Source organism: Sylvia atricapilla, chromosome 24, assembly GCF_009819655.1.
Source record: "Sylvia atricapilla isolate bSylAtr1 chromosome 24, bSylAtr1.pri, whole genome shotgun sequence".
Classification (NCBI taxonomy): domain Eukaryota; kingdom Metazoa; phylum Chordata; class Aves; order Passeriformes; family Sylviidae; genus Sylvia; species Sylvia atricapilla.
This window is the reverse complement of record NC_089163.1, coordinates 5,192,879-5,209,380: the sequence shown is the minus strand read 5'-3', so window position 1 is coordinate 5,209,380 and position 16,502 is coordinate 5,192,879. Positions and strand designations below refer to the sequence as shown.

Here is a 16,502-nt window from a genome sequence, read left to right as displayed (position 1 = left end):
TGGGTTTTCAGCTCCCCCAGGGCCGAGCTCGTCCCTCAGCAGGTGAGACCCCGGGATGAGCAGGGAATGCTGAGCAGCAGGAATGTGCACCTCCACATGATTCATGCCAGAGAAAACCACCCTGAGAGCACAGCCAGGGCTATTTTGAGGAATCCCTGAGGTTATAAATAGTAAAAAACCCGTGGGGAGCCGACTCCTCTCACCTCCTCTGTTCTCATCTTGTGTTTTCTCCCTGCTTTCCTTTATCTCCAGGGACAAAGGAGGAGGGTTTTGTGGCATCCAGGGGATGTCAGACACAACTAAGCGTGCCTGCAGAGCAAAACCACCCAGGGCAGCCCAGGCTCCTGCCCAGCAGCTCTGATGGAAGAGTGATCCATCAGCTGGGGCTGGAGAGCTCAGAACCACCAGAGCAGCCAGGGAATTCCTGGGGTAAAGAGACAAAACAAGATTCTTCTCTTCTCTTCTCTTCTCTTCTCTTCTCTTCTCTTCTCTTCTCTTCTCTTCTCTTCTCTTCTCTTCTCCTTCTCTTCTCTTCCTCTTCTCTTCTCTTCTCTCTCTTCTCTTCTTCTCTTCTCCTTCTATCTCTTCTCTTCTCTGACCTTCCCTTCCTTCCCTTCCTTCCCTTCCTTCCATTTCCCTTCCCTTTCCCTTCCCTTCCCTTCCCTTCCCTTCCCGTTCCCTTCCCTTTCCCTTCCCTTCCCTTCCCTTCCCTTCCCTTTCCCTTCCCTTCCCTCCTTCCCTTTCCTCCTTCCCTTCCCTTCCCTTCCCTTCCCTTCCCTTCCCTTCCCTTCCCTTTTCCCTTTCCTTTCCCCTTCCCTTCCCTTTTCCCTTCCCTTCCCTTTTCCCTTCCCTTCCCTTTTCCCTTCCCTTCCCTTTTCCCTTCCCTTCCCTTTTCCCTTCCCTTCCCTTTTCCCTTCCCTTCCCTTTTCCCTTCCCTTCCCTTTTCCCTTCCCTTCCCTTTTCCCTTCCCTTCCCTTTTCCCTTCCCTTCCCTTTTCCCTTCCCTTTTCCCTTCCCTTTTCCCTTCCCTTTTCCCTTCCCTCTCCTCTCTTCTTCCCTCCATCACAACCACAGCCGGTGTTGACAAACATCCTTTACAAACCAATCCTTCCCAATCCTCTCCAAACAATCCCGCTGATTGTTCTGAAACCACCAAACCAGCAGCAGAGGTCGCGGAATCAGCAGTTGTTGTGGATTTTGCAACACCTCCTATCAGCTTTGGAACGGGCTGTGCCGCTGCTGGGTTTAAATTTAGATCTTGAACTGCAACACTTGTTTTAATACACTAAAATGTTGTTTAAGATATGAAAAAAAAAAAAGGAATTTTTGCTCACAGTAACACACTCCTGCGACCTGAGATAAAATTGTTTCTGAGATTATTTTTTTATTTTTATTTTTTTAAAATACGAAACTCCAAACAGCTTGACGTCATTTTAGGTCGGAATAGAAAAATCACCGAATTTCCAGCGGAGCAGAACATCGGGTGGCTCCCCTCAGCTTTGATCCCTCTGGACTTGGAGTCAAACCCCCAGAGTTCCAGGCTGGAAGAATGGAATGTGATGGCAAACTGGTTAACCAGTAACTGAAATTACAGCTCCACCTGGCCAAGGGCAGAGACATCCAGCGAGAAGACACTGCCCAGACTGATCCCGTGCCAAGTCCTCCTCGGGATTCCTCAGCACCTAATTACTCCCACTTTAATTAAACTTTCTCGTACAACTTTCCTTGTTTCCTTCCCTGGCTGCTCTGCTGCTGGAGCCTCTCATCTCCTCCCAAAAAAGAGCTGGATGGAAATTATGACCATCTCAGAGATGTTTTTGCAGTTTTGTTGTTTTATTGTTTTTTTTTTTTTTCCTCCAAATCGAGTGTTTCTGACTTCTTAACATATACATATCTATCTATCTTTGTTTTGGAAAGTTGCAAGTCTGATTAAATTGTGGTATTTTGACAGGAGAATTTTTTTTTCCCCCCACTACAGTTTTGAGTCCCTGAGTAAAGAAAATCAAACAAATTCAATGGTTTTGCAACAAATTGCAAGGCTGAGAGCTAGAATAACTTTACTGAAGGTGAAAAAAAATTGAAAACCTCATGAGTTCACTTCTTCTCTAGCCCTAATTTAGGGGGAAAAGCGAGATATTCTCAGTGCTCATAATTTCTGATGTCCTGGCATCAGCGTTTTTTCTGGATAACCTTTGTAACCCCTGTGGCTCTGCACACTGTTCAGAACAATGGGATCCCTCCTGCAGGCGGCACAATCAATGCCCCAATAAACCATATCGATAATTAATAATTAACCCCCCATTAAAGTGCTGAGGTGTAAAGGGCAGACACTTGCATTTTGTTTGTTTTCCTCGCTTTTCTCCCAGCTTGTTGTCACCATCCAGAGGGACTTTGGCAGGCTGGGGAGGGAGAAACCTCGGGGGGGTCACTGAGGCCAAGTGCAAGGTCCTGCACCTGGGGAATCCCAGGGGAGAGCAGGGGATGGTGGACGGAGCAAAACCAGCCCTGGGGGGGAAGGAATTGGGGATTTTGTGGGGCTCAAAGCTCAGCAGGGAAGGTTTGCAGCCCCAAAACCAGCCCAAAGTCCTGGGCTGCACCAAAGGAATCCTGAGCAGCACCTTGAGGGAGAGGATTCTGCCCCTTTGCTCTGATTCCTCACCTGCAGAACTGCCCCAGACCTGGGAATTCCAACATCAGCAGCGCCTGGAGCTGCTGGAGAGAGCCCAGAGGAGCCCCCGGAGCTGCTCCAGGGCTGGAGCCCCTCTGGAGCCAGGCTGGGAGAGCTGGGGGTGCTCCATGGAGAGGAGAAGCTCCAGGGAGAGCTCCGAGCCCCTGGCAGGGCCTAAAGGGGCTCCAGGAGAGCTGCAGAGGGACTGGGGACAAGGGCTGCAGGGACAGGAGCCAGGGAATGGCTTCCCACTGCCAGAGGGCAGGGCTGGATGGGAGCTTGGGAACTGGGAATTGTTCCCTGGCAGGGTGGGCAGGGGCTGGGCTGGAATTGCCAGAGCAGCTGTGGCTGCCCCTGGATCCCTGGCAGTGCCCAAGGCCAGGCTGGACACTGGGGATGGGAGCACCTGGGACAGTGGGAGGTGTCTTTGCCCATGAGCTTTAGGGTCCCTTCCCACCCAAACCAGTCTGGGATTCTCTCTTTAACTTCTGCCTTGTTGTCTGCACGAATTTCTGTCCCTGATGTGATTTTTGCAGCTCCCTTACCCCAGTTTACCTCACACATCTCCCCCAGAAAAACATAACCCAGAAGGAGAGGTCAGGGATGGATTTAAGGTGCCCAACATCCCCAAACCGACTGCATGAGATCACTTTGTGTGCTGGCATCTGAGCCGGTTCCCATTGCTGTGCCTGGACCTGGAGCACCTGGAGGAGGGGGATTTGTGCCTGTCCAGGTGGCAGGAGCCCCAGCAGGCTTGTCCCAGCTGGAAGCAGCCCTGTTGCACAAGCCGCTCTCCTGCACTTGCTGCAGAGGCTGGGGCTCAGGGAGGCAGCTCCCAGGTGGTGATTAATTGCATGACACCTATTGTAATTATAAATTCCAGGTCACTCATCGTGCTGGAAAGCTGAAGGGGGTTCAGCCATCAGGGTGGAGTCACGGCAGACATCCCTGTTAAAGTGTTCCAATGAACACTCAACACACGAGGAATGTCTCCACGGGGCTGTTTAAACACACGCTGCACTTTGCTTTTCTTGCCTTTTGGGCACAAAAACTTGTGATCAGGCAGACACACGGGACTGGCTGTAACTGCCATTCACTTTATTAAAAAAAAGACTCTGAACTGCAAATATTCCCTTTTCCATCCACAGAGAAAGGGTGAAACGTGCTTTGCTTCCCAGGTGGGGAGGAAAGGGGCAGGAGTTGGGAGCCTTTGGAGTCCTGACATTTTCCAAAGTCCTCAGCAGATTCCTTGATATGGAGAGCTGCAAATTTTTTTCAGCTTTACTCTCTTCAAGAGCTCCCAGAGCATCATGGAAAGGTGTTTTCAGGAGAATATTTATCATGACTTTGAAGCAACTGAAAAGGCAGAGCAGGTCTGTGGCCTGTGACAGTCACCAGCAGAAGGCAGTGCCACAAGGGGCCAGGTCTGGCTGCTGCTGAAGGTTTTATCCAGCTCCAATAGACCAGGAGAGCCCTGCATGGAGCTGAACGTGCTGATTACACATTCACACATTCCCAATATTCCCAGTTTATCCGGTGCCTCCCTGGATTTAGCTCAGCCTGGTGTCCCGGAGGCACACTTTGCCTCCCCCTGCTTTTATCTGACTCTAAGCCTGGCCCCTGTGTGTAAATTCAATGACACTTGTGTCATACCGGGGTCAGGATCACCTGAGGCTGCAGACAGACAGCTCAGGACATTTCACAGCTCTCGGAGACTTTCACTTTGTTCTCTCCCTCCCAGAGCCCTCAGATCACACCTCTCACAGGGCAGGGAATTCCAGGGAACTCCTGCAGAGGATTGGCCAACACCAAAACTTGTCTCTCCAGACAATTGACAATTAATTACAAATCCCACTGAGGGATGGGGCGTCTGAACCAAATTTCTCCCTTGAGAGGCCCTAGGAGCCTCAAGAGTTAGAAATCTTTGGCTCAGTGAAAATGGATTTTTGCATAATATTTGATTTTCCTGGGTAAAATAAAGACAAAATTACAGCTGGCACTCCAATGACATGTGCCTTGTACAAAAATGCGACATCTTGATGCAATTTCCCCTCAGTCTTGCATACAGCACCAACCATATCCCTGTGCAGTTACCTCGAGGGATTTTCTCATTTGTGGAGACAGAGTTTGGCCTGACATTCCCTCACACATCCCCTGTGCCCTGGAGTTCCCTGCCTGAGGGACATCCCAGGGCATCCCCTCAGAACCCAGGGACACCAAACGTGTCCTGATCAGTTAAAGGGCAAAGCCCTGCAGAAAGGGAGCAGGATTTGTTTCCATTCCTCTCCTTCCACTTTGCTGGCCCAAAGCCACTGGGAGCCACTGGAGTTCAAATCCTTGGGCAGCAAAGTGTCACTAAATCCTTCAGGACAGCACCTCTGGCTTTGTCTCTTCTGCCTGGACAGCAGAATTGGATAATCTGCTTGGATTATCTGGATGGATAACCCATCCCTGGAGAGCAGAACTGGATAATCCATCCCTGGGAACAAAACTGGATAATCCATCCCTGGAGAATGGAACTGGAGAACAGAATTGGATAATTCACCCCTGGAGATGGGAACTGGATAATCCATCTCTGGAGAACAGAACTGGATAATTCATCCCTGGGAACAAAACTGGATAATCCATCCCTGGAGAACAGAACTGGATAATCCATTCCTGGAAAGCAGAACTGGAGAACAGAATTGGATACTTCACCCCTGGAGATGGGAACCGGATATTCCATCCCTGCAAACAGAACTGGATAATCCATCCCTGGAGAGCAGAACCGGATAATCCACCATCATGCCAGACAAGTATCATCCTCATTCCCCCAGGCTGGCCCTTGGCAGTGTCCCACCCTGGGGACAGCCACCTCCTGGGTCACAGCCTGGCTCTCCTGGATGTCACAGGTGGTCCTGGCCAAGGCCACCTGCCTCTTCCCACCTCCCTGGGAAGGATGGAGCCAGCACACCCCAGGAGCTTCCCCGCCCTGTGTGAGCCCACCCGCTGTCCTGGGGACACCTTCACCTCTGACAGGAGGTCTGTGGGCTGGAGATGCACAGCACAGAGCTCTTCTGAGTCCTGGGCAACAGCCAGTGACTCCTCTGTTGTTCCCAGCTCCTTTTTATAGCCAGTTTGAATTTCCTGGGCCTGGGAAGCCTCTTGGTTGGGAATCTCTGCACTGCCCACATCTCTGGCCAGTGCTGTGTCTGCGTCCAGGGCCTAGGTGGGGAACCCGAGGTCTTTGTTCCCTTAGGGACTCCTAGGAAAATCCAGGTCAGCTGAATTGGGTCTGTTATGATCAGACTCATGATATCCAGCTGTAAACCAGCTGTGAATTGCTGAATTCACCCTGCAGCAGGAGCCCTGGTGCCTGTGCTGTGGGCAGAGGCAGCAATGCCAACACCCGGGGCCACCTCTGACAGGGACACTGGGCTTCCCTGGGACCCTCAGGATGGGGACAACACGTGAAGATCCCCTTGGGGGTGTGTTCAGACAGGTCACAAACACAGAGCAGGGCAAATCTGTCAGCAGCAAACCACACATGCGTTCATGGCTTTGTGTTTCTCTCCTCAGGGCTGAGTTTCAGGCCAGGCTGAGTCCTTCCTGCTGCTGAAATCCCACCTCCAGCTGCAGCAAGAAGTGCCAGCTCCCCTGGGACAGCACAGGAGGGACAGCCCAGAGCTGGGCTGGCTGCAGGAAAACCAACTGGCACCTGGTAGAGCAAATCTTGGAGAGATTTCCAGTAACAGCCTAAGAACAAAGGCACCCCAAGCACTGAGAGCTGCCCAGCCCTCGCAGTGCTCCCACCGCACCAGTCCCCACCAACAGAGAGGAGCCCAAAGGGAATTCAAGAGCTGCCTTAGGAGAGGCCTGGAGGCTGCAGATGAACTTCAGGATATTCTCCACAGAGCTGACTTTAAGCCAAAATAAGGAGAACTCGGGATCTGGAGGATGCTTTTGTATTGTTCATGTTTTTTAGTAGCAATAATAATAATAATAATAATAATAATAATAATAATAAAAGAATTGTTGAAAAATTTGTTGAAAAATTTGTTGAAAAAAATTGTTGAAATTGTTAAAAAAATTGTTGAAAAAAATGTTGAAAAACTTGTTAAAAATGTTGAAAAAATTGTTGGAAAAAAAGTTGAAAAAATTATTGGAAAAAAATTTGTTGAAAAAATTGTTGGAAAAAAAAAGTTGAAAAAATTGTTGAAAAAAATTGTTGAAAAAAAAAGTTGAAATTATTGAAAAAAACCCTATTGAAATTCCCCAACCACCACTGCAGGACTCTCTCCCGAGCCCCTGGCCATGCTCAGCACCTTTGGAACCCCACAGGCAACGCTCCAGATTCACTCTGTGTCAGCCCAGAGCCCCACAGAGCTGAGGGACCTCTGCCCCTTTGCCTTCCATGTACCCAGACCGTGCTGCTCAGCCTTTCTCACTGCCTGAACCCTCTCCTCCATCTCCCTGCGCCTCGCTGAGATCCTCCCCGTCAGCAGAAAGCTGTGATTTATTCCAGCTGATGTGCTGAGCTGCGGAGGGCAGCGAAAATCCCAGAGGAAACCTCACTTGACAATGTCTTTTTCCTCCACTTCCTCACCAGCGGCTCCGTGGGGGACGACCGACGGTGGAAAAATGTTGCTCATGTCCCGGGACAAGAATGATGATGATTTGTTGGGCTGCCATCCCACCGTGGGGAATTCTGGCTGGTGACATCAGCCCCATTGTTCCTGCTGGTGCCAAGAGCACGTTGGGATCCCGCCTGCTCCATGGTTAAAGACCTTTCCTGTTTGCTCCCTTCTCCTTCCCAAACAGCGCCGCTGGCTCGGGACGTCTCCTGGCCTGGGCTGCTTTGTCCCTTTCGTCATGTCTGCCTGGAACTCCTCATGGTGACACCAACAATGTCCCCCGCAGGCAGGAACAAAAGGGAAAAAAATAAACTGCGGGAGGCGAAGCCCATCTTTGGCATTCGGGACCCGCGCAGGCCTTTGTTCCTCCTGGGGCAGCCGTGTTTGTGCAGCACAGCCCGGCCCTCCTCTAGAAATGTTGTTGTTCTTTGTGATTTTTAGCGTGGTGATGGTGCCAGGAGGGTTGGCCTTGGGAAGCTGGCGGCTGATCCTTATCAGGGGAACAGCGGGGACAGTGGCAGGAGCTGGGCAGGTTCTCTGTGCTCCGGAGGTCAAGGAGAGCCACAGCTCCCAGAGAAGGCAGGTCCCCAGCCCACAGCAGCAGGGGGTCAGACATCTGGGGGTTGGGGCCCCAAAATACAAGATCTAAAGGTATTTGAGGGTGCCCAGAGATGGTGATGGAGGGGCCACAGGAGGGGCAGCTGAGTGCTCTTGGTGTGTCCAGCTGGAGCCTTTCTTGGACACCTCCAGGGATGGGCACTCCAAACCTCCCTGGGCACTTCCAAGCCCTGAGCCCCCTTTCCATGGGGAAATTCCTGCTGATTCCACCCTGAGCCTCCCCTGGCCCAGGCCGAGGCCGTTCCCTCTCCTCCTGTCCCTGTTCCCTGGGAGCACAGCCCGACCCCCCGGCTGTCCCCTCCTGGCAGGGACTTGTGCAGAGCCACCAGGTCCCCCCTGAGCCTCCTTTTCTCCAGGCTCAGCCCCTTCCCAGCTCCCTCAGCCTCTCCTGGTGGAGCAGCTGGGGGCTCTTGGTGTGTCCAGCTGGAGCAGAGCACCCTGAGGGCAGAGCTCAGGGATCTGCAGCTCCAATCCCTGCCCTGGGCCAGGGACAGCAGCCAGGGCACGGCTGGAGCTGGGCCAGGGCAGGCTCAGGCTGCAGAGCAGGGAAAGGTTCTTCCCCCAGAGGTGCTGGGCACTGCCCAGGCTCCCCAGGGAATGGGCACGGCCCCGAGGCTGCCAGAGCTCCAGGAGCCTTTGGACACTAGGGGTGACAGGCTGGGGTTGGTGGGGTCTGGGCAGGGACAGGGCTGGCACTGGATCATCCTGGTAGGTCCCTTCCAACTCAGGATATTCCATGATTCAGCCTAAACCAAGCAGGTCTCCTTGGAAGCACCACAGACACCAGAATAATCCCTGACCCATGGAATCACTGAGGTTGGGAAAGACCTCCAAGATCACTGAGTCCCACCCGCTCTGTGGGGATGGGATACTCCACCTTCTGCCTGGGCATTCTCTCTCACAAGCCCTGAAGGCAAAACAATTTTTAAAGTATTGTTTTTCCACAGGAACTCCTTAGCTCTGGACAAAGCTCTCAGAGCTGGGTCAGTTCAAAGCCCCACTCGCCTCTGCAGGGCTCCTACATCCCTGCGAGAAACTGTGGTGTTCATGCCCAGCTCCACATCCTCTGGGATCTTTGAACTCTGGAGCCGGACATCCCAAGGTGGGCTGCTCAGGTTGGTGCCTGCTCAGCATGGGAGAAAAAAAGGAGAAAAAAGGAGAAAAAAGGAAAAAAAAAAAAAAAAAAAAAAAAAAGGAGGAAAAAAAGAAGAGAAAAAAGGAGAAAAAAAGGAGAAAAAAAGGAATTTTTTTCTGCAGACACAGATGAGCATGAGAGTGTAACATTTGCTCTGTTTTCAGTCAGGTGAGATTAATGGGAAATGAAGGCAAGAATTGAGAAATCTTTGGATGAAAGGCCTGGTGTGTGAAGATGTTTTTGCACCTGGCATGAGAGGGAGATAGCAGCAGACATCTGGGCACCTCCAGCCACACGCAAGTTGCAGACAGGTACGTGGAGCTCCAGGTGCTCCTTGGAAATGCGAGCTGGGTGACAACTGGGTGACAGAGCTGGGTGACAAATCTGGGTGACAGAGCTGGGTGACAGCCTCGGCCAAGAACCGTGCAGGAAATTCCTGGAACCCAGATGTCCAAACCCCGGGGTAATCTTGAGGCTGTGGCTCCTTGGTCTGTGTGTGACAGGACTGGTTCTGTCCCAGCCCTCACCCGCAGCACCCTTTCAGAGAGAGCGCCCTTTTTTGTACAAAATGATGTCATTTACCCGCCAGCCTTCCCCCGGGGTGAGCAAACACGGCTGCGTTGCCTTCCCCACGTCGAGGGGATCGTCTTTCAGCCCGCAGTGACCAGGGTGAGGAGCGCAGGAGCGGCAGCCAAGGCAGATTTATTGTATCACTGGGCTGGCATCTGGAATGTCACACACAGCTCTGACATAACTCTGAAACTTGGCACAGCTGGAATATGAGCAGTGACAGGTAATGCTGCTTTTGTGTTTCCCTGTTTTCTTTAGAATAATTGTTGCATTGATACCGAGGTTAAAAGCTTCCCTCTGTTTGCTTTGTTTTATGAGCTCTGTCTTTACTTTCTTATTAATTTATCATTTGCACTCTTCCTGCTTTTCTCTGCCTGACACATCCTCCACTCTGTTATTTTCATGGTGTGCTCACACACACATTTTTCATCTGCTCTGGCCCCTGTGCCCCCTCACTTCAGGCCCTCTGTAAATGTCTGTGCTCTCCTGGGCAGTCTCTGGTTTTTCCCTGCACACACCTCCTGTGTGCATTTTGCATGAGCACTGAGAGGAATTCCCTCTTCTGCCTGGACCAAGGGGATGTCAAACCCTCCAGACTCTGCCTGCAGGACTGCAGCTGTCACCTGCTTCACTTCCAGGAGCTGCTGACAGCAGAAGTCCTGGCTCCGGAGCCTTTCCTCACTCTCCCTTCCTGCACTTTTCCTTATTTTCCTTATTTCCCTTTCCTTTCCCTCCCTCACGTGTTCCTGTGCATGAGCCCTCACTGTGGCTGTAATTGCCACCACCTTGCATCTGCCCATGACAACAGGGCCATAAAAACGCTGAACTGCTCCTGGTAAACAAATAAAACACACTCCCCTTCCCAGGAACGTCTTGCAAAACGCGGTGATTTCGCTTTCCTAAAACCGCTCAGGAGATTTGGCCGAGATCTGCCGTGCTCGGAGGTGCCGTTCCAAGGTGGAGCGGTGCTCCCAAGGAATTCAGGGTGTCCTGGAAGCTGTGATCCATCCCTGGGCACGGTCAGGATCCAGCATTTCCCCGGAGGAATTTCCTGCTGCTGCCTGACGCTCCACGGGCAAGGTGAAGGGCTTGGACTCCTCCGTGTGCATGCCAGGAGGTGACTGTGCTTCACATGATTCGCACCCTAAAAATGTGCAGATATTGTCCAATGTGCCACACGAATGATGGAGCGAAATCAGGCGGCGCTCCTGGCAGATTTATCCCGAGAAATTTTAATTGTTCAGCGTAGCAAAAGTCTAAAAGTTGATTTAGAGGAAAAAATAGAGGGGGGAGAGAGAGAGAAAGCCGAGACAGTCATTGCAGGAACTGAGCAGCAATTTCAAGTGAGTTGATCAATTTACATTTTTTATTAAAATAAACGGAGTCAAATTAAGACATTCCAAGTGAAATCTTGGCTTCGATCTTGCATTCTGCCCGGTTTGTGTAGTTTAAAGCCTCGCCGGGGACCAGAGGAGATGCGGGGCGCTCCCAGGAGAACACTGCCTGCACCGCTCGGGGCACTCCCGCACACGGTCCCCTCTCACCCATCCCGGCCCCGCGGGCTGTCCCCACTCCCGGCTCTGTGTCCCCGGAGCCGGCCGGGCAGAGGGAGCCGAGGAGTTCTCCGGGGAGGAGCGGGGGCTCCATGCCCGCCCCGCCGAGCCCGGCGTTCCCCGGGGGCGGAGCGGTGACGCGCCGGGCCGGGGCTATAAAGCACCTGCCGGGCGCCCGGCGCCTCCAGACGCAGCGAGGCGGCTCCGGTGGAAGAGCCGGGCCGGGAAGGAAAGGAGGAAAAGCCCAGGAGAAACCCCAAAGCCGGCAGCGCAGAGCCGCGGTCATGGGCAGCCACCCCGCCGTGCTGCTGGCGCTCGCCCTGTGCGCCCTGCTGGAAGCCGGTGAGCCCAGGGCTGGAGCGGGGTTGGGGGTCCCGGGGGTGCCTGCACGGGATGGGGGGACCCCCTGCACCCCCTCGGCGCGGGGAGGGGCCCGGGGTGTGCGTGGAGGCTGCGGGGGCCGTGCGAGACCCTCGCTCCGGGCTGCGGGTGCCGGGGGAGCCGCCGCCTCACCGGTATGGGGACATGGACGCCACCCTCCGAGGGGACACAGGCCGGGCTGGGCTGCTTATCCTCCCTCCCTGTGCTCCTGCGGGCACGGGGACATCGCCGCCACCCTCCCCGAGGGGACACACAGACCGCTCATCCCTCCCTGTGCCGCTGCAGGTCTGGGCCATCCCCCGCCCGAGTCGCACCTGGCCGCGCCGCCGAGGAGCAAGCGATGTTCCTGCAACAGCTGGCTGGATAAGGAATGCATCTACTTCTGTCACCTGGACATCATCTGGGTCAACACACCTGGGTGAGCAGGAGCGCGGCGCTCGGGGTGATGGGCAGGGGCTGTACCTTCCTCCCGGGGAGGCCGGGAAAGGGTCCCGCTGCTCCGGGGCTCTGGCAGCACCTGCTCCGAGGTGCGCGGTCAGCTTGGAAAAGGACAAACTGTGCTGCTGCTGCTGCTGCTGCTCAGGTGTTTGTCCAAGCCCCGCGGGTCGGGCTGAAAGCACAGGGCGCTGCTTCCTCCCGGGCTCGGCTTTTCCTGAGGTTTGCACCTCTGCACAGCCCGGAGCAACACCGAGATGTTGCGGCTGCGAGTCGGGCAAGTTCCTCTGGCCGCTCGCACGCCGTGAGCCCGGCTGCTGCCTGCCAGTATTGTTAATGAGGCGGCGGTGGGCCCGTGGCTGCCAAGCCCTGCCCTCAGGAATGCCGGAGCAGCTTTCCCAGCGCTTTCAGACCCATGGCCATCGCACCGGAGCGCAGCACACGCGCTCAGGTGTGGTTATAATCGTGCTCGCTGACATGCATTTACAACTCTCTGCTTGCTCGGGGAGTTGTTGCAGTCCCTGCCAATCCTGCAGCTCTGGGAGGGGAGATTGCCATCAGAGATGGGGCAGGAGCGTGCCGGCAGCTCTGGGAGCAGCCGTGAGCGCAGGAACCTGCTCTGGCCCCGAGATACCCCGGGCTGTGCCGTGTTAATCCCGCAGGGAAGGAGGGCACTGGGCTGCTGGGCTGGGCCAGCCGCGCTCCTCGGGAGCTGTGCCACCCATGGGAGCTCCCAGCTCACCCAGCCCGTGGGGCAACCCCTGCCCCCGGCAGGGAGGGCTCACAGCGCGGAAAGCAGTCGGTGGGAGAGGAGCTGGGGCTCAGCTCAGACCTACCAGTGACCTTTTCACCTTATACCTATAGATGAGTCTTTTATTATCCTGGCACTGGCTTGGCTGCCTCCCAGGACCCTGCTATAAACCTGCTGGCCAATAAAACGCTGGTGGCACGGCTGAATTCCTTTTGTGTTTTTTCCCAGGCACACCGCTCCCTACGGCTTGGGCAGCCCGCCAAGGCGGCGCAAGAGGTCGGCGGGCAGGTGCCAGTGCTCGCACTCCAGGGACAGCATCTGTGCCACCTTCTGCCAGGGCAGGCCTGGGTGAGTGCTGGGGATGTCCCCGGGGGCTCCGGGGAGGAGGGAGCTGTGGTGCCTGCACAGCCCCCTGGGCATGGCTCTTTGCCAACAGCTGGGACCTGTCTGGTGGCTTTTTCGTCCCCTCCCGAGAGCCCTGGCAGTGTCACCAGGGGTGCTCTGGGTCCCCTCAGCAGCTGAGAGGCAGCGGTGGCACCTCCATCCCTGCTGCTGCTGGAGGCTGGGGGAGCACTGGGTGTGCTGCCGGGGAGCTGGCAGCACCCTGGGAGTGGGGACAGGTGAGGGTGTGGATTTTGGGGACACTGGTGTCCCCTGCTCAGAGGGGAGGGCTGGCAGCACATGGGAGTGGGACAGGTGAGGATGTGGATTTTGGGGACACTGGTGTCCCCTGCACATGGCTCAGGGCTTCCCTGAGCTGGGACTCAGCAGCCAAATGTCCTGTGGCCACCTCCGTTTATGGCACATGTGGGGTCTCAGTTCAGCTTCAGCAGCGCTGCTGAAGGGAGGGGGTATCTGTCATTAATTCCGTGGGTATCTGTCATTAATTCCGTGGGTATCTGTCATTAATTCCGTGGCCAGGCAAGAGTTACAGTCCCCGATCATTTAATGTGCCTGTGAATAGAGGAGCTCTGGCACGAGGGAATAGCAAAGTGAGCCGTGAATAGCTCCCAAATAACTGCAATTAACCCTTCAAAGCCGTGCATTCAGCTGTCTGTCACCGGGCCAGGCTCCCCCTGCGCTCCCCGCAGCCTGGCTGTGGGTGGCTCAGGCTTCTCCTCTTGCTCTTTAGGTACCTGCAGAGTCAGAAGCTCCCCGTGAGCTCCGGAGCACCAGCGAGGCCTCCCCATCACGGGCTGCTGAGAGCCCTCAGGTGAGCAGGGCACTCTTGTTGTAGGGCATAAAAGAAAGATGAGACACTCTAAATATTTCAGAAGGCAAAGAGCATAGAAAAAAGGGTTTATTGTTTAATTTTTTACTACTTTTTATAAGGTGTTCTAATACAGATTTAACAATGTTGGTGAATAGGAACGACACCTCCCTAATCCTATTGGTTAATTAGAGAAAGAGCAAAACACCACCTGGAGAAAGGTTGTTTGGAGAAAGGAAAGTTGTTTGCCAGGATGGTTTTGAGAAGAAGCTTTCTTGAGAATTTTTTCCTTGGGAAAAAGTTTGCAGCTGCCAGCAGGCTGAAATCTCTCTGACCCAGAAATATCAGGCCCACAGGGCACCTAAACCCATTCTGAAAATTCATTACAAGCACTTGAAAATGTGTGGTTGTGGCCCCAGGCCGCAGTTACCGCTCGATCTGACCTGTCTGCCTCCTCCTGCCTGCCTGAGATGAGGAGTCTGGGCTGTTCGTGCTCTCTGTGGCACTGCAGGCTCCAGCTGAGGGAGCCGGGGCTGCCTGTGCCCTGCCCAAACCAGAGCAGGGTCACACAAAATGGAACTCCTGATTGGAGTGGGGAGCTCCTCTGTGGGACAGGCAGGTGGGGGATGGACAGAGGAGGGACAGGGGGATGGCATCGTGTAGGAAGGTTATTGGGCAGCAGCTTTGGACCAAAGGACTGAGCTTTTCTAACCTCGCATCAGGGAATTGTGGGGAGCAACAACAACTCCAGGAGTGTAACTGAGCTAAAGGGAGGTGGTAAATTAATGAACTGGTGGCAATTAAATCAGAGACAATGGGGACACTTTTAAAAGGCAGATTTGGGGAAGCAGCACTTTGGGTCACCCTCGGATCCTCTGTCACCTCGTTGGGCTCTACAGAGCCCCACTGTGCCTTCATCCAGCCGTGGGCACAAATTCCTGCTCCTCCTTCCCCCATCTCCTGCCTGCCAGCAAATTGTGCCGAGGGGTGGATAAATGTGATAATATGGGGCACTGAGCAGGGGGCAGATGGGCTGGAGAGTGACCACGGTGTCCCTTCTGTCCCCAGGGACCTCAGAGTGTCCAGCCCACGCTCCGGCAAACGCTCCCGGAGGGACACACAGCCACCGGCTCTGCCTTGGGAAAAAACCATCTGGAAGAAGAAGAGATAAAGACAAGTGCACACCAAGCTCACCAGAAGAATTTGGAGTCCTGTGGGTGCCACCAGCTCTGCTGTCGGTTGTTGGAGCTGAAGGAAGGCCGTGAGTGGAAGGAAGTGGAAGTCTCCGTGTTCCTGCTGCACCAACCAGCGCTCAAGGGACTGCTGCAAAGGGAAAAACTGTCTCTCCACACAGCCAGAGCAGTGTCCTGGAGCTGAATTGTGCCTTTTTGGATCAGACAAGGGTCGTGCTGGAGCAGCACCGGCTGGACTGTGCCCTGGAGCCCCGGGCAGGGGCTCAGCCCGCGTGTGGTGGGTGAATTACACCAGGAGGGTCTGGGCAGTGCTGGGTGAGGCAGCCCCGAGCCCATCCCTGGCCTGGGCTCCTCTGGCCTGGATCTGTGTGAGCCCAGCCCCAGTCACAGGGCTTTGGCTGCTCCCTGTAGTCAGGGATGAGCTGCCTCCGGCCTGAGCCCACCTTTGCACTATTTATCTTCTCTTGTCACTCAGTGCCTGTGGACGAGGCTCCCGTGGTGCAACAGCTCCCAGTTTGTATTAAACCTTTATTTCAGCATCGCCTGGGGCCAGGTGAGCAGGCAGGGGCACTCCCTGGCTGAGGAATCACTGGGGTGGATTCCCATGGAGGTCATGGCTGTAGCTGAGGTGGACCAGTGACCCCAGGGATGGCACCAAAGCCAGGTGTGGCTGCTGTGGGGTTTGTGCAGGAGCCTCCAGAGCCAGGGGAGGCTGAGCAGAGCCCTGGGCTGGGTCAGTGAGCCTGTCTCATCTCCCTGGGCATTCCCCAGTGAGGACTTCCAGCTCCTGAACATCCCAGCCCTGCCTGGAGGGAGAGGCTGGGGCAGGGAGAGGGCACACAGGGCTTGGCTTAGGCCAGCTCCGAGCAGGGCTCTGGGCAGTAAATGACCAGCCAGGGCTGGCAGGTCACTGTGGGTGGGGAATGCTTCAGGTGAGGGGCAGCCGGGTGGGAATGCTGTGGAGGGAAGGACTGGTTGGAACAGGGGGTGGGACTGGAGGATCTTTAAGGCCCCTTCCAACCCAAACCCCTGTGAGTCTGTCAGGCAGCACAGCCTTGTCTGAGCTCGGGCTCAGGTTTAAACCCAGATCCGCTGGCCTAGGGGAGGGAAGGAAAAATTTGGGAGCTCAGGGCCTCGAAACCTACCAAAGGCAGCCCCAGGGCTCCAGAGCTGTGCCACAAATGCACTTTTGTTTGGCTGGGCAGACAGAGCTCTGCAGAGAGCTGGGGCTGTCACCTGGGCTGGGCAGGTAAAGAGCTGCTCCCCACCCCTGGGTCCTCATGCTGCCCACGCCACAGCTGCTCAGGAGCTTTGGAAAGGCTGCCTGAGGATGGTGGTGACCAAAATCTGTGGCTGTTGCAAGTGTAGTCCCAATG

At 54.8% G+C, this 16,502-nt stretch overlaps 1 protein-coding gene across 1 annotated transcript; it reads left to right on the top strand.

The window, feature by feature from the left end:
* Positions 1-11,358: 11,358 nt before the first annotated feature.
* On the top strand, positions 11,359-15,985 carry EDN2 (endothelin 2). Its single transcript, XM_066335160.1, has 5 exons — positions 11,359-11,498; positions 11,823-11,955; positions 12,952-13,071; positions 13,856-13,936; positions 15,002-15,985. The coding sequence occupies exons 1-5, from the start codon at positions 11,441-11,443 to the stop codon at positions 15,102-15,104; spliced, it is 495 nt and encodes a 164-aa protein (XP_066191257.1). The 5' UTR covers positions 11,359-11,440; the 3' UTR covers positions 15,105-15,985.
* The last annotated feature ends 517 nt before the right edge of the window (positions 15,986-16,502 follow it).